Consider the following 15,612-nt stretch of genomic DNA (forward strand, 5'->3'; position numbering starts at 1 on the left):
GTTCAGAATATAGAAATAGTTTTCCTCTCAAAAAGTCTTTTCTTAAACCTCAAAAAATTCACACAGCAGAGAATAGATTTTCTTGTTCAAAGTGTGGAAGATGTTTTAATCAGAAATCAGATCTTTTTAGGCACCAGAGAACTCACACAGGAGAGAAGCCATTTTCCTGTTCAGAATGTGGGAAACGTTTTACAGAGAAATCAACTCTTATCACACATCAGAGAACTCACACAGGAGAGAAGCCATTTTCCTGTTCAGAATGTGGGAAATGTTTTACAGAGAAATCAAATCTTATTGTACATCAGAGAACTCACACGGGAGAGAAGCCATTTTCCTGTTCAGAATGTGGGAAATCTTTTGCAACAAAATCAAATCTTATCAAACATCAGAGAACTCACACAGGGGAAAAGCCTTTTTCATGTTCAGATTGTGGAAAATGTTTTGGACACAAATCATATCTTAATAAACATCAGAGAACTCACACAGGGGAGAATCTTTTTTCATGTTCAGAATGTGGGAAATATTTTACAGAGAAATCAACTCTTATCAACCATCAGAGAACTCACACAGGAGAAAAGCCATTTTCCTGTTCAGAATGTGGGAAATGTTTTACAGAGAAATCAACTCTTACCAAACATCACAAAACTCACATAGGGAAGAAGCCTTTTTCCTGTTCAGAATGTGGGAAATATTTTAAAAATAAATGGAATCTTATTATTCACCACAGAACTCACACAGGGGAGAAGCCTTTTTCATGTTCAGAATGTGGGAAATGTTTTAACCAGAAATCGGATCTTGATAAGCACCAGAGAACCCACACAGGGGAGAATGTCGCAACTACACCCAACTAGTCTCTGTAGAGACTAGAAAGGCCCTAGCTGCACAACTAAAAAGACCACCACACACCTAACTAACTAATAAGCCATTGAGGAGTTTCTCATACCTCCTGTGGAACCAGAGGGGAGGCTGCAACACACTCTCAACAAGGAGAAAGGAAAGTATGAAGTAAAATACAAAAACTCTGAGTGAGAAACAAAAATGCATTCATAAAGGGCAAAGAAGGCAAGCTAAGGAGAACCACAAATAAAGGGAACGAGTATAATCTCCCAGAAACCTAACATTGTTAGAATAAAAAGGTACTTGGCGGGAAAGCAAACTGACCGGGAGGATAGTTTCACCTTTGTGGTGAAACTTATAAAATTCATCCTCACCAACTGGAAATGTAAACCTGTACATTTATAATGACCACGGACAAGATAAAGATTCCCAACTCACATCAGGACCACAAGATCCCTGGTACTTTCAGCTGCATCACAATGAACTTAATTATATGTACCGATTGTCCAACTGGGGGTCTGTATGTAGGGGAGACAGGGCAAAAACTTAAAACAAGGATGAATTCTCATCGCCACACAATAAAAGAAAAACAGAATAGATTCACTTGTGGCCAAACATTTCTGCGGCCACAACTGCTTCTCCCTCTCCCATGTTGATAGTTCTGCTTCAAGTCTCTTATCTTATCTATTGCATTATTCCTGTGCCCTGTTGTGTATAAATATGTGACTCTTCACATTTTGTGTTATACCATGTCTGATGAAGAGACCAGAGTAGTCTCGAAAGCTTACTGACTAATGGCTAACTGAAAAGATGGTATCAACCACTGAGGACTTTCAAATTTTAATGTTTTTCTCCAAACAGCAATTTTAAGATCTCTCCACAGGTGTTCAATGGGATTTAGATCCGGATTCATTGCTGGTCAGAACTGTCCAGCACTTTGTTTCCATCCATTTTCTGGGTGCTTCTTGAAGTATGTTTGGGGTCATTGTCATGCTGGAAGACCCAAGACCCAGCTTTCTGACACTAGGCACTACATTGTGCCCCAAAATCCTTTGCTAATCTTCAGATTTCATGATGCCTTGCACACAGTCAAGGTACCTGACCAGAGGCAGCAAAACAACCCCAAAACATCTTTGAAGCTCCATCATATTTGACTGTATGTGTTGTAAATTTATTGATTATGTTGCGCAGCTTGGACAGAGGAACATCCGGATCTCTAAAGATGGATTTATAACCTTGAAATTATTGATATTTTTCAACAATTTTGGTTCTCAAGTCCTCAGACAGTTCTCTTCTCCTTTTTATGTTTTCTCCATTCTTAGTGTGCCACACATATGCACACAATGCAAAGATTGAATCAACTTCTCCCTTTTTTATCTGGTTTTAGTTGTGATTTTCATATTGCCCACACCTGTTACTTGCCACAATTGTGTTTGAACAAGCTTCACATGCTTGAAACAAAGTTGTTTACCCACAATTTTGGCAAGGTGTCAATCATTTTGCCCGACCTATTTTATGTGGTTTTGTGTGAAATTATGTTAAATTTGCCTTTTTTTCTCTGTTTTCTTGTGTTTTTCCAATACATGCAAAGGAAATAAACGTGTAGAACAAAACATGTACCTGCAATAATTTTCTGGGAGAATTACTTTTTACATTTTCTGTAACAATTTCAAGGGAGCCAACACTTTTGACCATGACTTGTTTTTGTCGCCTTTTTAATTTGTTGCAGCATATCATCCGCTTCATGTTCCGCTATGTTAGGAGACTTGTAGCAAAGTCCAGTTAGCAGCTTTCCATTATTGCCATTTCCATGTACATTACCCATACTGATTTTACATGCAGAGGGCCAAAATGAAAAACTTGGACAAAGTCGTGGACCAACCAGTATACAGTATAATGGGCCCCACATAGTCCTCCATACAGAATAATGGGCCCCACATAGTCCTCCATACAGTATGATTGGCCCCGCATAACTTTCCATTCAGTATAATGGACCCCACAAAGTCCTCCATGCGGAATAATGGCCCCACATAGATGTGGTGGTTCTGGTGTCGTGGGTCAAATGTAATCACCAAGAGTTGGGCATGTGTGCTGTACATTGTCGAAGCTTCCCCCCATGTCATCATTGAGCTTGAGGTCTTAAGTTGGTTTTAACGAAAATACCCACCCCTCTACCTATTTTTCTTTCCTATCCGTTTGAATGTAGTGAAACCCTCTATGTTTGTCACCCAGTCATGGCTTTCATCCAGTCAGGTTTCTGTAATGCCCACCACATCGTAATCTGTGGCTGACCTAAGAGTCTCTGATTCATTCATTTTGTTTTGAAGACTTCTTGCATTTGCCTGCAGACATTTAATACTATTAGCACATTTATTACTTCTACTCGCTTCCTTACTTTTCTTGAATGTCTCACTCTGTCTATTCTACCCCCTTATTTGCACGGCTACCCTCCCTCTCCCAGATTCTAGTTTGAAAGCTCCTCCATCCATCTGACCATTTTTTTCCTCAGCACATCTGCATTCTCCCCATTGAGGTGCAGCCTGTAGCCGACAGAGAAGTCAGCCCAGTTCTCCATGAACCCAAACCCTTTCTTCCTGACAATTATCTCCTTAAGTTCCCGCTGACTTTCTAGTGACGTAGTGGAATCAGCAGTATTTCTGAAAACACCACCTGTACTTCAGCTTCTCTCCTAATTCCTTGTAATCATTTTTAAAGACCTTTCACCTCTCTCTAACTTTGTCATTGGTACCAACGTGTACCATGACTGCTGGGTTTTCCCCAGCCCCACCCAATAATCTGTCTATCTGATCGCATGAGGGGCACACAAAATGTGTGTGTTCTCGTCTTAGTTGTCTGTCGCCAAATTGTATATAGGATCTATACGGTCGGAGAAATCACAAATGAACACTGAGTAGTGTCTCAAATAGGCTTTTTATAGGAAAAATCAGGAACCTTTCCACACATTACCTCATTGCCTTATCTCATAATTATGGCTGACATCTGTCGCTAATGGGTCATTATTTTAATATGTAAACAATTAAGTCAAGCTGACTCAATTAAATCAATTAAGTCCGTCTTGCATGTAAGGTTCAAAGGTCAATCACTTATCTTTTATTATTCTGTAATTTCCCTAAAAGTAATAAAGATCATTAGCAAGCTCTTATTATCAGATTAATATGTTAGTCAATAATCATTAGGGATTTTCCATAATTCCATGTTCTACGTAGTATGTGGATCTTTGATCATTATAAGGTTATTGGTACAATGTGGTATGGGCAGGAGGAGGGCATTTTGGATTGTCTGTAATTCTTAATACATAAAAGTATGGAGTTCCATTTTCATATAACTTCCATAATCATACATACAGTATATTTATCTATAACACCCCAAATTAACTTAGGAATTATCTTAAGGACCATAATCTTTCCACTTGACGAGATAATGCAAAAAAGTACCTGACCCACCTGGAACCAAGAATTCACCTTACTTCATACTCCCGATACCCTTCCAAATCCACCTCAATTATGTCTTGAGGTCCCCTCAAATTTTTTTAAAAGAGAAGAATGGAAAGAATTATTGATTTTCCAGGCAATAGGAAGCTGCAACTTAACTGTCACAGGATTTAAAATTTTAATAATTTTATAAGGACCTACAAATTTAGATGCAAACTCTCTAGATATTATCTTTAAGCGCAGATTTTTTTAGGACAACCACACAAAATCCCCCACCCTAAAGACAGGAGCCTTCTTCCTACGTCTGCGGTTAGCAACTCTTTTGGTCCAGTCACTATCTGCCAAAAGATACCTATCGACATCCTTCCAGACCTTAAAGAGGTTGTCCACTACTATTAACAATGGCCCTGTTATGCTCACGCCCGGACTGACTGGTGTGAGGGTGGTTAGTGGTCCCACTGGGCCATGAACCGAGGAGTGCCTGGAGGGGCGTGACTAGGGGCCTCGCCATATCCGACCACGAACACACTGCGGCTTAATCGACTCTGTGGTCTGAGGAGGGACGTGGGAGGTGGCCCAGGTGCTACTCCAGGTCACACCCCGGACACAGCTGTTGACCCACACCGGGGAATGCAGAAACGGGCAGGCACAGCTGGTATGCAGACAGGCGGGTACTGGCAGGCACAGCTGGTATGCAGACAGGCGGGTACTGGCAGGCGCGGCTGGTATGCAGACAGGCGGGTACTGGCAGGCGCGGCTGGTATGCAGACTGGCGGGTACTGGCAGGCATGGCTGGTATGCAGACAGGCGGGTACTGGCAGGTAGGAACGCAGGCTGGATAGGGACCAGTACAGACTGGGATACAGGAACAGAGCCGCAGGTGTGGTGGACAAGCGGAGCAGAACCGCAGGTGCGGTGGACAAGTGGAGCAGAGTGAAATCGCAGGTGCGGTGGACAAGCAGAGCAGAGCAAAACCGCAGGTGCAGTGGACAAGCAGAGCAAAACAGCAGGTGCGGTGGACAAGACGCAGAGCAGAGCGAAACCGCATGGCAGAGGGTGCAGGCAGACAGGATAGGGCTCTGTTCACATGCAACAGACTGGGAAACACAGGAAGATAGTTAGAACACAGGAGGTAGAGACGGAGGCAGGGAGATGGGACAAACAGAACCAGATACACCTAAGGTACTTACAATGAAGTAGCGAGTGGACACAAAACTCACAAACAGAAGTACAGAGACCATGAGTTGGAGTTAGGTGCAGGTTCAGACACTGCAGGAAAAGGGCAGGTACGGACATAGAGACAAACAGATAATGGGCTAGGACACAGTTCATACATGAACTGAACCTGGAACAAGATACAGGAACGAGCCTGGGAACTCAGCCCCCAGGGTGGCGGAAACAGACAAGATACAGGACAAGACTTGGCAACTCCGTTGCACAGAACACACTGAAAGAAAGTGTTGCTCAGGCACCTCCTACTGGGTGGAGGGGGTTTAAGTATCCAGTGACTCACAGCAATAGGCTGGGGACGCATTAGGAGTGCGCACACTGTAACTTTAAGAATCAGGCAGTAACGGCGCCGCCTCCCTAAGCAATTAGAAAAGAGACATGCACACAGCAAGTACTGAAGCAAAGTGTGCAGCCTGGACTGATAGGTAAGTTGGCGGTCTTGCATGGTGGAAGATGGTAAGCCATGCCAGCATGCTGCCTGGGATATTACAGTCCCCATGGAATTAAATTGTGCCAACAAGTCTTTTTGTAAATGCCTTGCTTGTTCTTTATTGCCTGTGAGCGGCGTTATTGCTGGCCTCTCACCAGGCATCACGTGACCCCGGCTGCAGCCGACTCCGACATCTGCTGATGTCACGTCAAGTTCCGGCTGCAGTCGGGCGTGAGCACGTGACGCACTCCCCCTTGATTGATGGGCTGTGGTTGGGGTTGCATCGCACATCACAGCCCAGCATCCACCGCGCGCTTTCCCTCTCTGCTTTGGTTGGGAAAGAGCAATGAAAAATCAAATTGCACTCGGACCAATGTTAATGAATGAGTGACATCTCATCTGCGATTTTTTTTTTCTCAGCTGAAATCAGGCTGAGAAAAAATTCACAGCATGCTGCGATTTGCCACGTATCTCGGGCGGCGAGACTAGCCAATGCAAGTCAATGGGTGTGTGAAAAAAATCGCACATCACTCGGACCATGCGAGTGCCGTCCGATTTTCACGCCCCCGTCTCTTTAAAAGCCGGCAATTCATCAGCCGCATACAGTTACAATACATCGGTACCCGACAATATGAAAATAGAAAGAATAGCTATACACATAGAATAGATAGAAAGGTGTCAGTCATGTATATAATTAGTACAATGACAGTGCTGGTTACTGTACTTGTCATTTATTGTTAAATTAAAGGATTTATTTAAAAAATTTGGTGTGGGGTCCCCCGTAATTTTATTGTCTAGCAGAGGTTAAGCAGACGGCTGGGGCAGATTTTTGAAGCCTGGGAAGGGGGTAATACCCACAGAGCTTCCCAGGCTACTAATATCAGCCCCCCAGCTGAATACTTAGCCTTTACAGGCTATTAAAATGGGGGACCCCCAAAAAATGACTTGGGGTCCCCTATTTTAACAGCTAGCAAAGGCTATACAGACAGTTGGGGACTGATATTAATAGCCTAGAAAGGGGCCATAAATAATGGCCCCCTCCGAGGCTAGAAACAGCAGCAATCAGCCGCCCCAGAAGTGGCGCATCCATAGGATGCACCAATTCTGGCACTTAGCCTCCGCTCTGCCCACTGCCCTGTAGCGGTGGCAGTGGGGTTATAGGGTTGGGGTTGATGTCAGCTTATAAGGCCAGCTGACAACAAGCCCAGGTTAGTAATGGAGAGGCGTCTATAAGACGCCCCCATTACTAACACCATAGTGAAAGTGAAATGTGAAATAACTACAACAACACCATGAATAAAATATTTTATTTGAAATAAACACAGAGACCTTTTATTGTTCTAAATTAAACCCTACTTACCATAACGCCCATTCCAGCTGAAGCCAATGTCCCCTGCAATGAAAGTTAAATAATAAAGCAACCTCATCCTTACCTAACTAGAAACACTAGCGATCTTAGGCCACGGCCCAACTATCAGTATTCGGTCAGTATTTTTTCTCAGGAGTTGGAGCCAAAACCAGGTGAGGAACAATCAGAGAAAAGGTATAATGGAAACAAGTCACCAATTCTGCATTTATCCCCCATTCCTGAGAAAAAAATACTGACCGAATACTGATAGTGGGACCGGGGCCTTAGAATAAAAAACTGCATTGTATTGACATCAGGGGTATAGATTTGAGTAACTAACTCAAAACCAACGAGGAATAAAGTGCAGATTTTTGGGGGCAGATGATACAATACATACAGTTGAAACCAGAAGTTTACATACACTATATATAAAAAGACACATCTGCATGTTTTTCTCAATATCTGACATGAAATCAAAATAAAACTTTCCCGTTTTAGGTACATTAGAATTACCATCATTTTTTATATTTGCCAAATGCCAGAATAATGAGATAATGTTTTAAGGCATTTTTATTACTTACTGCAAAGTCAAAAGTTTACATACATTTCATTAGTATTTGGTACCACTGCCCTTAAACTGAATGACTTGGGTCAAACATTTGGTACATCCTTCCACAAGATTCTCACAATAGCTGGTCGGAATTTGGGCCCATTCCTGCTGACAAAACTGATGTAACTGATCCAGGTTTGTAGGTCGCCTTGCTCGCACCTGCCTTTTCAGCATTGCCCATAAATTTTCAATAGGATTGAGATCAGGGCTTTGTGATGGCCACTCCAAAACATTGACTTGTTATCCTTAAGCCACTTTGTTACCATTTTGGCAGTATGCTTCGGGTCATTGTCCTTTTGGAAGACCCATTTCCACCCAAGCTTTAACTTCTTGGCTGATGTCTTGAGATGTTGCTTCAGTATTGCCACATAATCTTGTTTGCTAATGAAGCCATCTATTTTGTGAAGTGCACCAGTCCCCCCTGCAGCAAAACAACCCCACAACATGATGCTGCCGCCCCTATGTTTCACAGTTGGGATGGTGTTCTTAGTAGTGTTGAGCGAGTATGTTCTATTAACCCTTTCGCCGAGTATGCTCGGGCCGAGCTCCGAGTATTTATAGCTGCTCGGTGATATGGTTTAATCGCTCCCGTGTGCATGATTTGCAACTGTTTGACAGTTTTATTACATGTGAGGAATGTCTATTTCTTACACATTCCTCACATGTAATAAAACTGTCAAACAGTTGCAAATCATGCACACGGGAGCGATTCAACCATATCACCGAGCAGCTATAAATACTCGGAGCTCGGCCCGAGCATACTCGGACAGAACATACTCGCTCAACACTAGTTCTTAGGCTTCCAAGCTTCTCCCTTTTTCCTCCCAACGTAACAATAGTCATTATGCCCAAAAAGTTTAATTTTAGTTTCATCAGACCACAGAACGTCTCCAAAAATTAAGGTCTTTGTTCCTGTGTGCATTTGCAAACAGTAAACTGGCTTTTTTATGTTTCTTTTGGAGTAATGGCTTCTTCCTGGCAGAGTGGCCTTTCAGCTCATGTTGATATAGTACTCATTTCACAGTGATAATTGACACAATCTTACCAGCTTCTGCCATCATCTTCACAAGGTCTTTTGCTTTTGTTCTTGGGTTGATATGCACATGTCGGACCAAAGCACGTTCATCTCTGGGACACAGAACCCGTCTCCTTCCTGAGTGGTATGATGGCAGGACATTCCCATCTTGTTTGTACTTGTGTATAATTATTTGTACAGATGAACGAGGCACCTTCAGGTATCTTGAAATTGTACCCAAGGATGAGCCAGACTTGTGCAAGTCCACAATTCTCTTTCTGATATCTTGGCTGATTTCTTTAGACTTTCTCATGATGCTGTACAAAGAAGCAGTGTGTTTCAGATGTGCAATAAAATACATCCACAGGTGTGTCTCAGAAGCTTCTAAACACATGACATCATCATATAGGCAGTCCAGAATTGTTTAAAGGCATAGTAATCTTAGTGTATGTAAACTTTTGACTTTGCAGTAAGTAATAAAAATGCCTTAAAACATTCTTTCGCTCTCATTATTCTGGCATTTGGCAAATATTAAAAACTATGGTAATTATTAGTGTTGAGCGAACATGCTCGACACTGCTCGGTACTCGCCCGAGCATCACGCTACTCGGGATGTTCGGCGAGCACCGAGCATTTCCGGGTTACTCGGGCGGGAGCTCGGGTCTCCGCCCTGCATGTTTGGCGCTCTTTACAGAGCCAATGAACATGCAGGGATTGCCAGCCAGTCACTGTAATGCTGCAGCCATGTTGGTTGTGGGCATTACAGTGATTGGCTGGCCGCACAGCGTCACCTCGAGTATTTAAAACGGGGCGCCGCCATCTTGGACACATTAGACAGTGCAGGGACAGCGCTGCTGATTTAGGGAGGGATATAAACTGCAAAATAGTTAGTGTAGGGTCTGTAAAGGCTGGCAGAACAAACAAACAGTCCTTTTCAGGACTAATATCCATCCCAGATATCAGGCAGGCAGGCTGTATAGGAGACACAGTGGTTATACCAGCAAACGCTGCATTACAGTCCTGTGTGCTCCTGTTGCTGAAATTGCTGGACTTAGCACCAGGTGTCGGGGGCCAGGAAAAATCCTTTTTTTTTCATCTAAATCCTCCTTTTTTTTCCTCCTTCACACTGTACAAATACCCGTCTTATTAACCTTTTGGTGTGTCCCCCCCCCAAAAAAAAGCGTGTCTCTGATTTTTCAGACACAAATATAACTGTTGAAAATAGTCTGGTGTAGGCTAGAGAAACAGAAGTGTTGTTTTGCACTTCCACGGTTCAAACCTCTGTATTATCCATTTTGGGCCATTTGTATCTAAAAAAAAACAGTTTGAGTGTGTCGCTCACTGTTCAGCCGCAAATATCTCTATTTAAAAAAGTGTGGTATACCCCAGTAAACAATAACTGTGGTTTTGCCATCCCACGGTAAAAAATCTCTATTATTCAGCTTTTGGTAGTTTTTTCCGTAAAGAAAAACAGTAGTGTCTCCTGACTGTTGTGACACAAAAATATATCTGTTCAAAATAGTCTTGTGTAGGCCCGACATCCCAGTGTGGTTTCGCAGTTCCACGGGTCAAATCGCTGTACTATCCAGTTTTGGGCCTTTGGTATCTAAAACAAAAGCAGTTTGAGTGTGTCGCTCACTGTTCAGCCGCAAATATCTCTATTTAAAAAAGTGTGGTATACCCCAGTAAACAATAACTGTGGTTTTGCCATCCCACGGTAAAAAATCTCTATTATTCAGCTTTTGGTAGTTTTTTCCGTAAAGAAAAACAGTAGTGTCTCCTGACTGTTGTGACACAAAAATATATCTGTTGAAAATAGTCTTGTGTAGGCCCGACATCCCAGTGTGGTTTCGCAGTTCCACGGGTCAAATCGCTGTACTATCCAGTTTTGGGCCTTTGGTATCTAAAAAAAAAAAGCAGTTTGAGTGTGTCGCTCACTGTTCAGCCGCAAATATCTCTATTTAAAAAAGTGTGGTATACCCCAGTAAACAATAACTGTGGTTTTCCTCTTCCACGGTTCTAATCTACTCTTTATTACCCTTTTTCCATTGATAGTGCAAGTGTAAGCTATTTTACTTCATTTACAATGGGCAAGGCGCGTGGCAAGGGACGTGGAAGTGGACGTTCTGGTGATGGTTCGTGCAGAGGACGGGGCCGTGGCCAAGGTGAAAATGTGCCACAACCAACAGCCACATCTTCTCGCTCCCACTTCTTGACCGAATTACTAGGGAAGCACAGAACAACACCAGTATTGAGAACTGATCAGTGTGAACAGGTTATTAATTGGATAGCAGATAATACTTCCAGTTACCTGGGCACCACCACCTCCGGTCTGTCTTCCACACGGTCAACTCTTAGTAGCCGTGAGTCTCGACCGCATACTCCTCCTCACCCTGATGCTCCTTCCTTCCACCATGCCGAGTGTCGTCAGACAGCAAGTGATCCCACACTTGGACACTCTGAAGAGCTGTTCACTGGTCCATTTCCATATTTGGGCCCCTCGCCTGATACGCTTGAAGTGGTGGAAGAGGAGATCCCATGTTGCGATGCCCAAATATTTGAACAGCCACGGCCACAGGAAGTCGACGTTGGCAATCTGTCACAAGAGGTGGACGATGACGAGACACAATTGCCAGGAAGTGAGGAGGAGGATCGTGGTGCGCAAGTGGAAGAGGAGGAGGTGGTGGATGATCTAGTAACTGACCCAACGTGGAAGGAGAACATGCAGAGTGAGGCCAGCAGCACACAGGGGGAGGGAGGCAGAGTACCCCAACAGGCAGGAAGAAGCAGTGTGGTGGCCGCAGACAGAAGGCAGGCAACCGTTCCCCGTAACACCAACACGAGGGACGTTGCCAGTACAAGCGGTAGGTCTTCCAGAGTCTGGAATTTTTTTAAAGACTCTGCTGATAACCCCAAAAAGGCCATATGTTCCACCTGCAATGGCAGCATCAGCAGGGGTGACAAAACTACCAGCCTGACCACCACCAGCATGATCAGGCACATGGCAGCAAAGCACCCGACTTTGTGGGGCAAAACCCAGGGTCCACGACCAGTGTCAGCGGGTGTCACCACTGCTTCTTCCACTGTTGTGCGTGCAATAGAACCCCCTGTTGTGTGTGCAAGGCAATCCCCTGTCCATACTGCATGTAAAGATGCCCCCTCCTCTCAGTCTTCACTTGTTATGGCAGTTTCTCAAGAAACAGCATCAACGTCCACGTCCCACCGCAGCGTTCAATTGTCCATATCCCAGACCTTTGAACGAAAGCAGAAATTCGCAGCTAACGCCCCACAGGCCACAGTCCTAAATTCGCACATTTCATGACTGCTTGCATTGGAAATGCTGCCTTTTAGGCTGGTGGAGACGGAATCCTTCCGCAATCTTATGGCGGTGGCCGTCCCTCGGTACTCGGTCCCCAGCCGACACTATTTTGCCCGGTGTGCCATCCCCGCACTACACAAGCACGTGTCCCAAAGCATCTGCCATGCCCTCAACAACGCAGTTACTGGGAGAGTCCACCTGACAACGGACACGTGGACAAGTGCTTGTGGCCAGGGACGGTACATCTCTCTGACGGCACACTGGGTAAACATAGTGGAAGCCGGGACCCAGTCGGACCTTGGGACGGAACACATCCTCCCCACACCGAGGATTGCGGGCCCTATGTCAGTCAGAGTTGCCCCCACAGTGTACAGCTCCTGCACATCCTCCTCCTCCTCCTCATGTTCAGCCTCCATCTCAGATATCACCACATCAGTTACAAGCTGGAAGCATTGCAGTACTGCCTCCGCCAAGCGGCAACAGGCTGTGCTGAAACTCATAAGCTTAGGTGATAAACCTCACACTGCTTGTGAGTTTTGGACAGCTGTGAAAGAGCAGGCAGATCTGTGGCTGAGACCGCTGAACCTACATCCCGGCATGGTCGTGTGTGACAATGGCCGTAACCTGGTGGCGGCTCTGAGGCGAGGTGAGATCACACACGTACCATGCCTGGCTCATGTGCTTAACCTCGTGGTTCAGCGGTTTCTTAAATCGTACCCCGAGTTGCCAGATCTGCTCGTGAAAGTACGCCACCTGTCAGCTCATTTTCACAAGTCGGCTACAGCTTCCGCCGCCCTTGCTGTGTTACAGCAGCGTTTGCAGCTTCCGGTACACCGACTGGTGTGTGATGTCCCCACACGTTGGAACTCTACCCTCCACATGTTGCAAAGGATTTGTGAGCAGAAGAGAGCAGTTGTGGAGTACCAGCTGCAACAAGGCCGTCGATATTCAGGTCAGACTCCACACATAAGACCTCAGGAGTGGACCTGGATGTCTGACATATGTACCATCATGACAAACTTTGAGGAGGCCACCAAGATGGTGAGTGGCGATGACGCCATCATTAGTGTCAGCATCCCACTTGTCTGTCTTTTGCAACGCTCTCTGCAGAGAATTAAAGAGGAGGCATTGCAGCCAGAGTATGATGAGATGGATCAAGAAGCCATAGCGGGTGATTACACACAGCCCAGCCTCATCTCATCCCAACGTGCATTGGGGGACAATGAGGAAGAGGAGGAGGAGGAGGAAGAACAGGAGCTGCTATCATGCGTTGTAGACGGTAGTACCTGTACAAGTGTCATACCGTCGGTTCAGCGTCGGTGGCCTGAGGACAGGGGGGAGGAGGAAGAGGAGGAGGAGAGCATGGTCAGTCGTCATCTTGGTGAGGACACGGAAATCTTGCCCGTTACCAGTCTGGCACGCATGGCTGACTTTATGTTACGCTGCCTTAACCGTGACCCTCGCATTGTCAAAATGTTGGGTGACAGTAATTACTGGTTGGTGACACTTGTAGACCCCCGCTACAAGGAGAACTTTCACTCTCTTATTCCTGAGGTGGAGAGGTCTACAAAAATGGGGCAGTACCAGAAGGCCCTTGCTGCAGAACTCTTAAAAAAATTCCCATCTGAACACGCTAGCGGCAGAGGTCACAGTTCGTTGTCCAACCAAGGCGTACAGGCGAGAGAGATGCAACTCCAATCCAGCAGAGGCAGGGGAACACTGTCAACGTTCTGGGACAGTTTTCTGACACCCGCCCAGCTTACAGGCCCTGAGGCGCGGGTACTCTCACAAGGAGTGGAAAGTTTCAAAAGATGGTGAGGGAGTACCTTGCCGATCGTACCAGAGTCCTCCGTGATTCCTCTGTGCCTTTTAATTATTGGGTATCCAAGCTGGACACTTGGAATGAACTCGCTCTGTACGCCTTGGAGGTCCTGGCCTGCCCTGCCGCTAGCGTGTTATCTGAGCGTGTTTTTAGTGCCGCTGGGGGAATTATAACTGATAAGCGCACTCGCCTGTCAACTGACAATGCTGACAAGCTGACCCTTATCAAAATGAACAAGGGCTGGATTGGGCCAGACTTCTCATCACCACCAAATGACAGCAGAGTAACATAAAGTCAAATCCACTGTGTTATTTCGGGAGGTGTATTCACATGCACCGCTTCACACCCACACATGGGTATATGCTTCCTCGTTTCGGCTGTTTTATCTTCTTCTCCTTATCCTCAGCCTCCGCCACCACTATACCACCAGGGTGCCAGCATTGCAAGTTCCTCCGTCCTTATTTTTGGCAGCTTTTGCTTGCAAGGCATAAGCAAATACTATGGGACACCCACTCCCCAATAATGGGACTTATGTTTGTAATATGCTGTACTGCATGGCTCTTGTAAGGGGCATTGCAAGTTGCTCCGTCCTAATTTTTGGCAGCTTTTGCTGGGAAAGCATAAGCAAATACTATGGGACACCCACTCCCCAATAATGGGATTTATGTTTGTAATATGCTGTACTGCATGGCTCTTGTAAGGGGCATTGCAAGTTGCTCCGTCCTAATTTTTGGCAGCTTTTGCTTGGAAAGCATAAGCAAATACCATGGGACACCCACTCCCCAATAATGGGACTTATGTTTGTAATATGCTGTACTGCATGGCTTTTGTAAGGGGCATTGCAAGTTGCTCCGTCCTAATTTTTGGCAGCTTTTGCTGGGAAAGCATAAGCAAATACTATGGGACACCCACTCCCCAATAATGGGACTTATGTTTGTAATATGCTGTACTGCATGGCTCTTGTAAGGGGCATTGCAAGTTGCTCCGTTCTAATTTTTGGCAGCTTTTGCTTGGAAAGCATAAGCAAATACCATGGGACACCCACTCCCCAATAATGTGACTTATGTTTGTAATATGCTGTACTGCATGGCTCTTGTAAGGGGCATTGCAAGTTGCTCCGTCCTAATTTTTGGCAGCTTTTGCTGGGAAAGCATAAGCAAATACTATGGGACACCCACTCCTCAATAATGGGACTTATGTTTGTAATATGCTGTACTGCATGGCTCTTGTAAGGGGCATTGCAAGTTGCTCCGTCCTAATTTTTGGCAGCTTTTGCTTGGAAAGCATAAGCAAATACCATGGGACACCCACTCCCCAATAATGGGACTTATGTTTGTAATATGCTGTACTGCATGGCTCTTGTAAGGGGCATTGCAAGTTGCTCCGTCCTAATTTTTGGCAGCTTTTGCTTGCAAGGCATAAGCAAATACTATGGGACACCCACTCCCCAATAATGGGACTTATGTTTGTAATATGCTGTACTGCATGGCTCTTGTAAGGGGCATTGCAAGTTGCTTCGTCCTAATTTTTGGCAGCTTTTGCTTGCAAG

General features: G+C 45.1%; 1 protein-coding gene across 1 annotated transcript in view; it reads left to right on the top strand.

The window, feature by feature from the left end:
- Positions 1–2,450, top strand: part of LOC141230048 (uncharacterized) — an 88,025-nt gene extending 85,575 nt beyond the window's left edge. Inside the window, exon 9 of the mRNA XM_073667537.1 lies at positions 114–2,450. Coding sequence (XP_073523638.1) covers positions 114–851 — 738 coding nt within the window. The 3' untranslated portion in view covers positions 852–2,450. The remainder of the gene's footprint in view (positions 1–113) is intronic.
- Positions 2,451–15,612: the final 13,162 nt, after the last annotated feature.

The sequence above is a fragment of the Phyllobates terribilis genome, unplaced genomic scaffold, assembly GCF_046119375.1.
Source record: "Phyllobates terribilis strain yellow unplaced genomic scaffold, ASM4611937v1 Scaffold_489__1_contigs__length_1346288, whole genome shotgun sequence".
Classification (NCBI taxonomy): Eukaryota; Metazoa; Chordata; class Amphibia; order Anura; family Dendrobatidae; genus Phyllobates; species Phyllobates terribilis.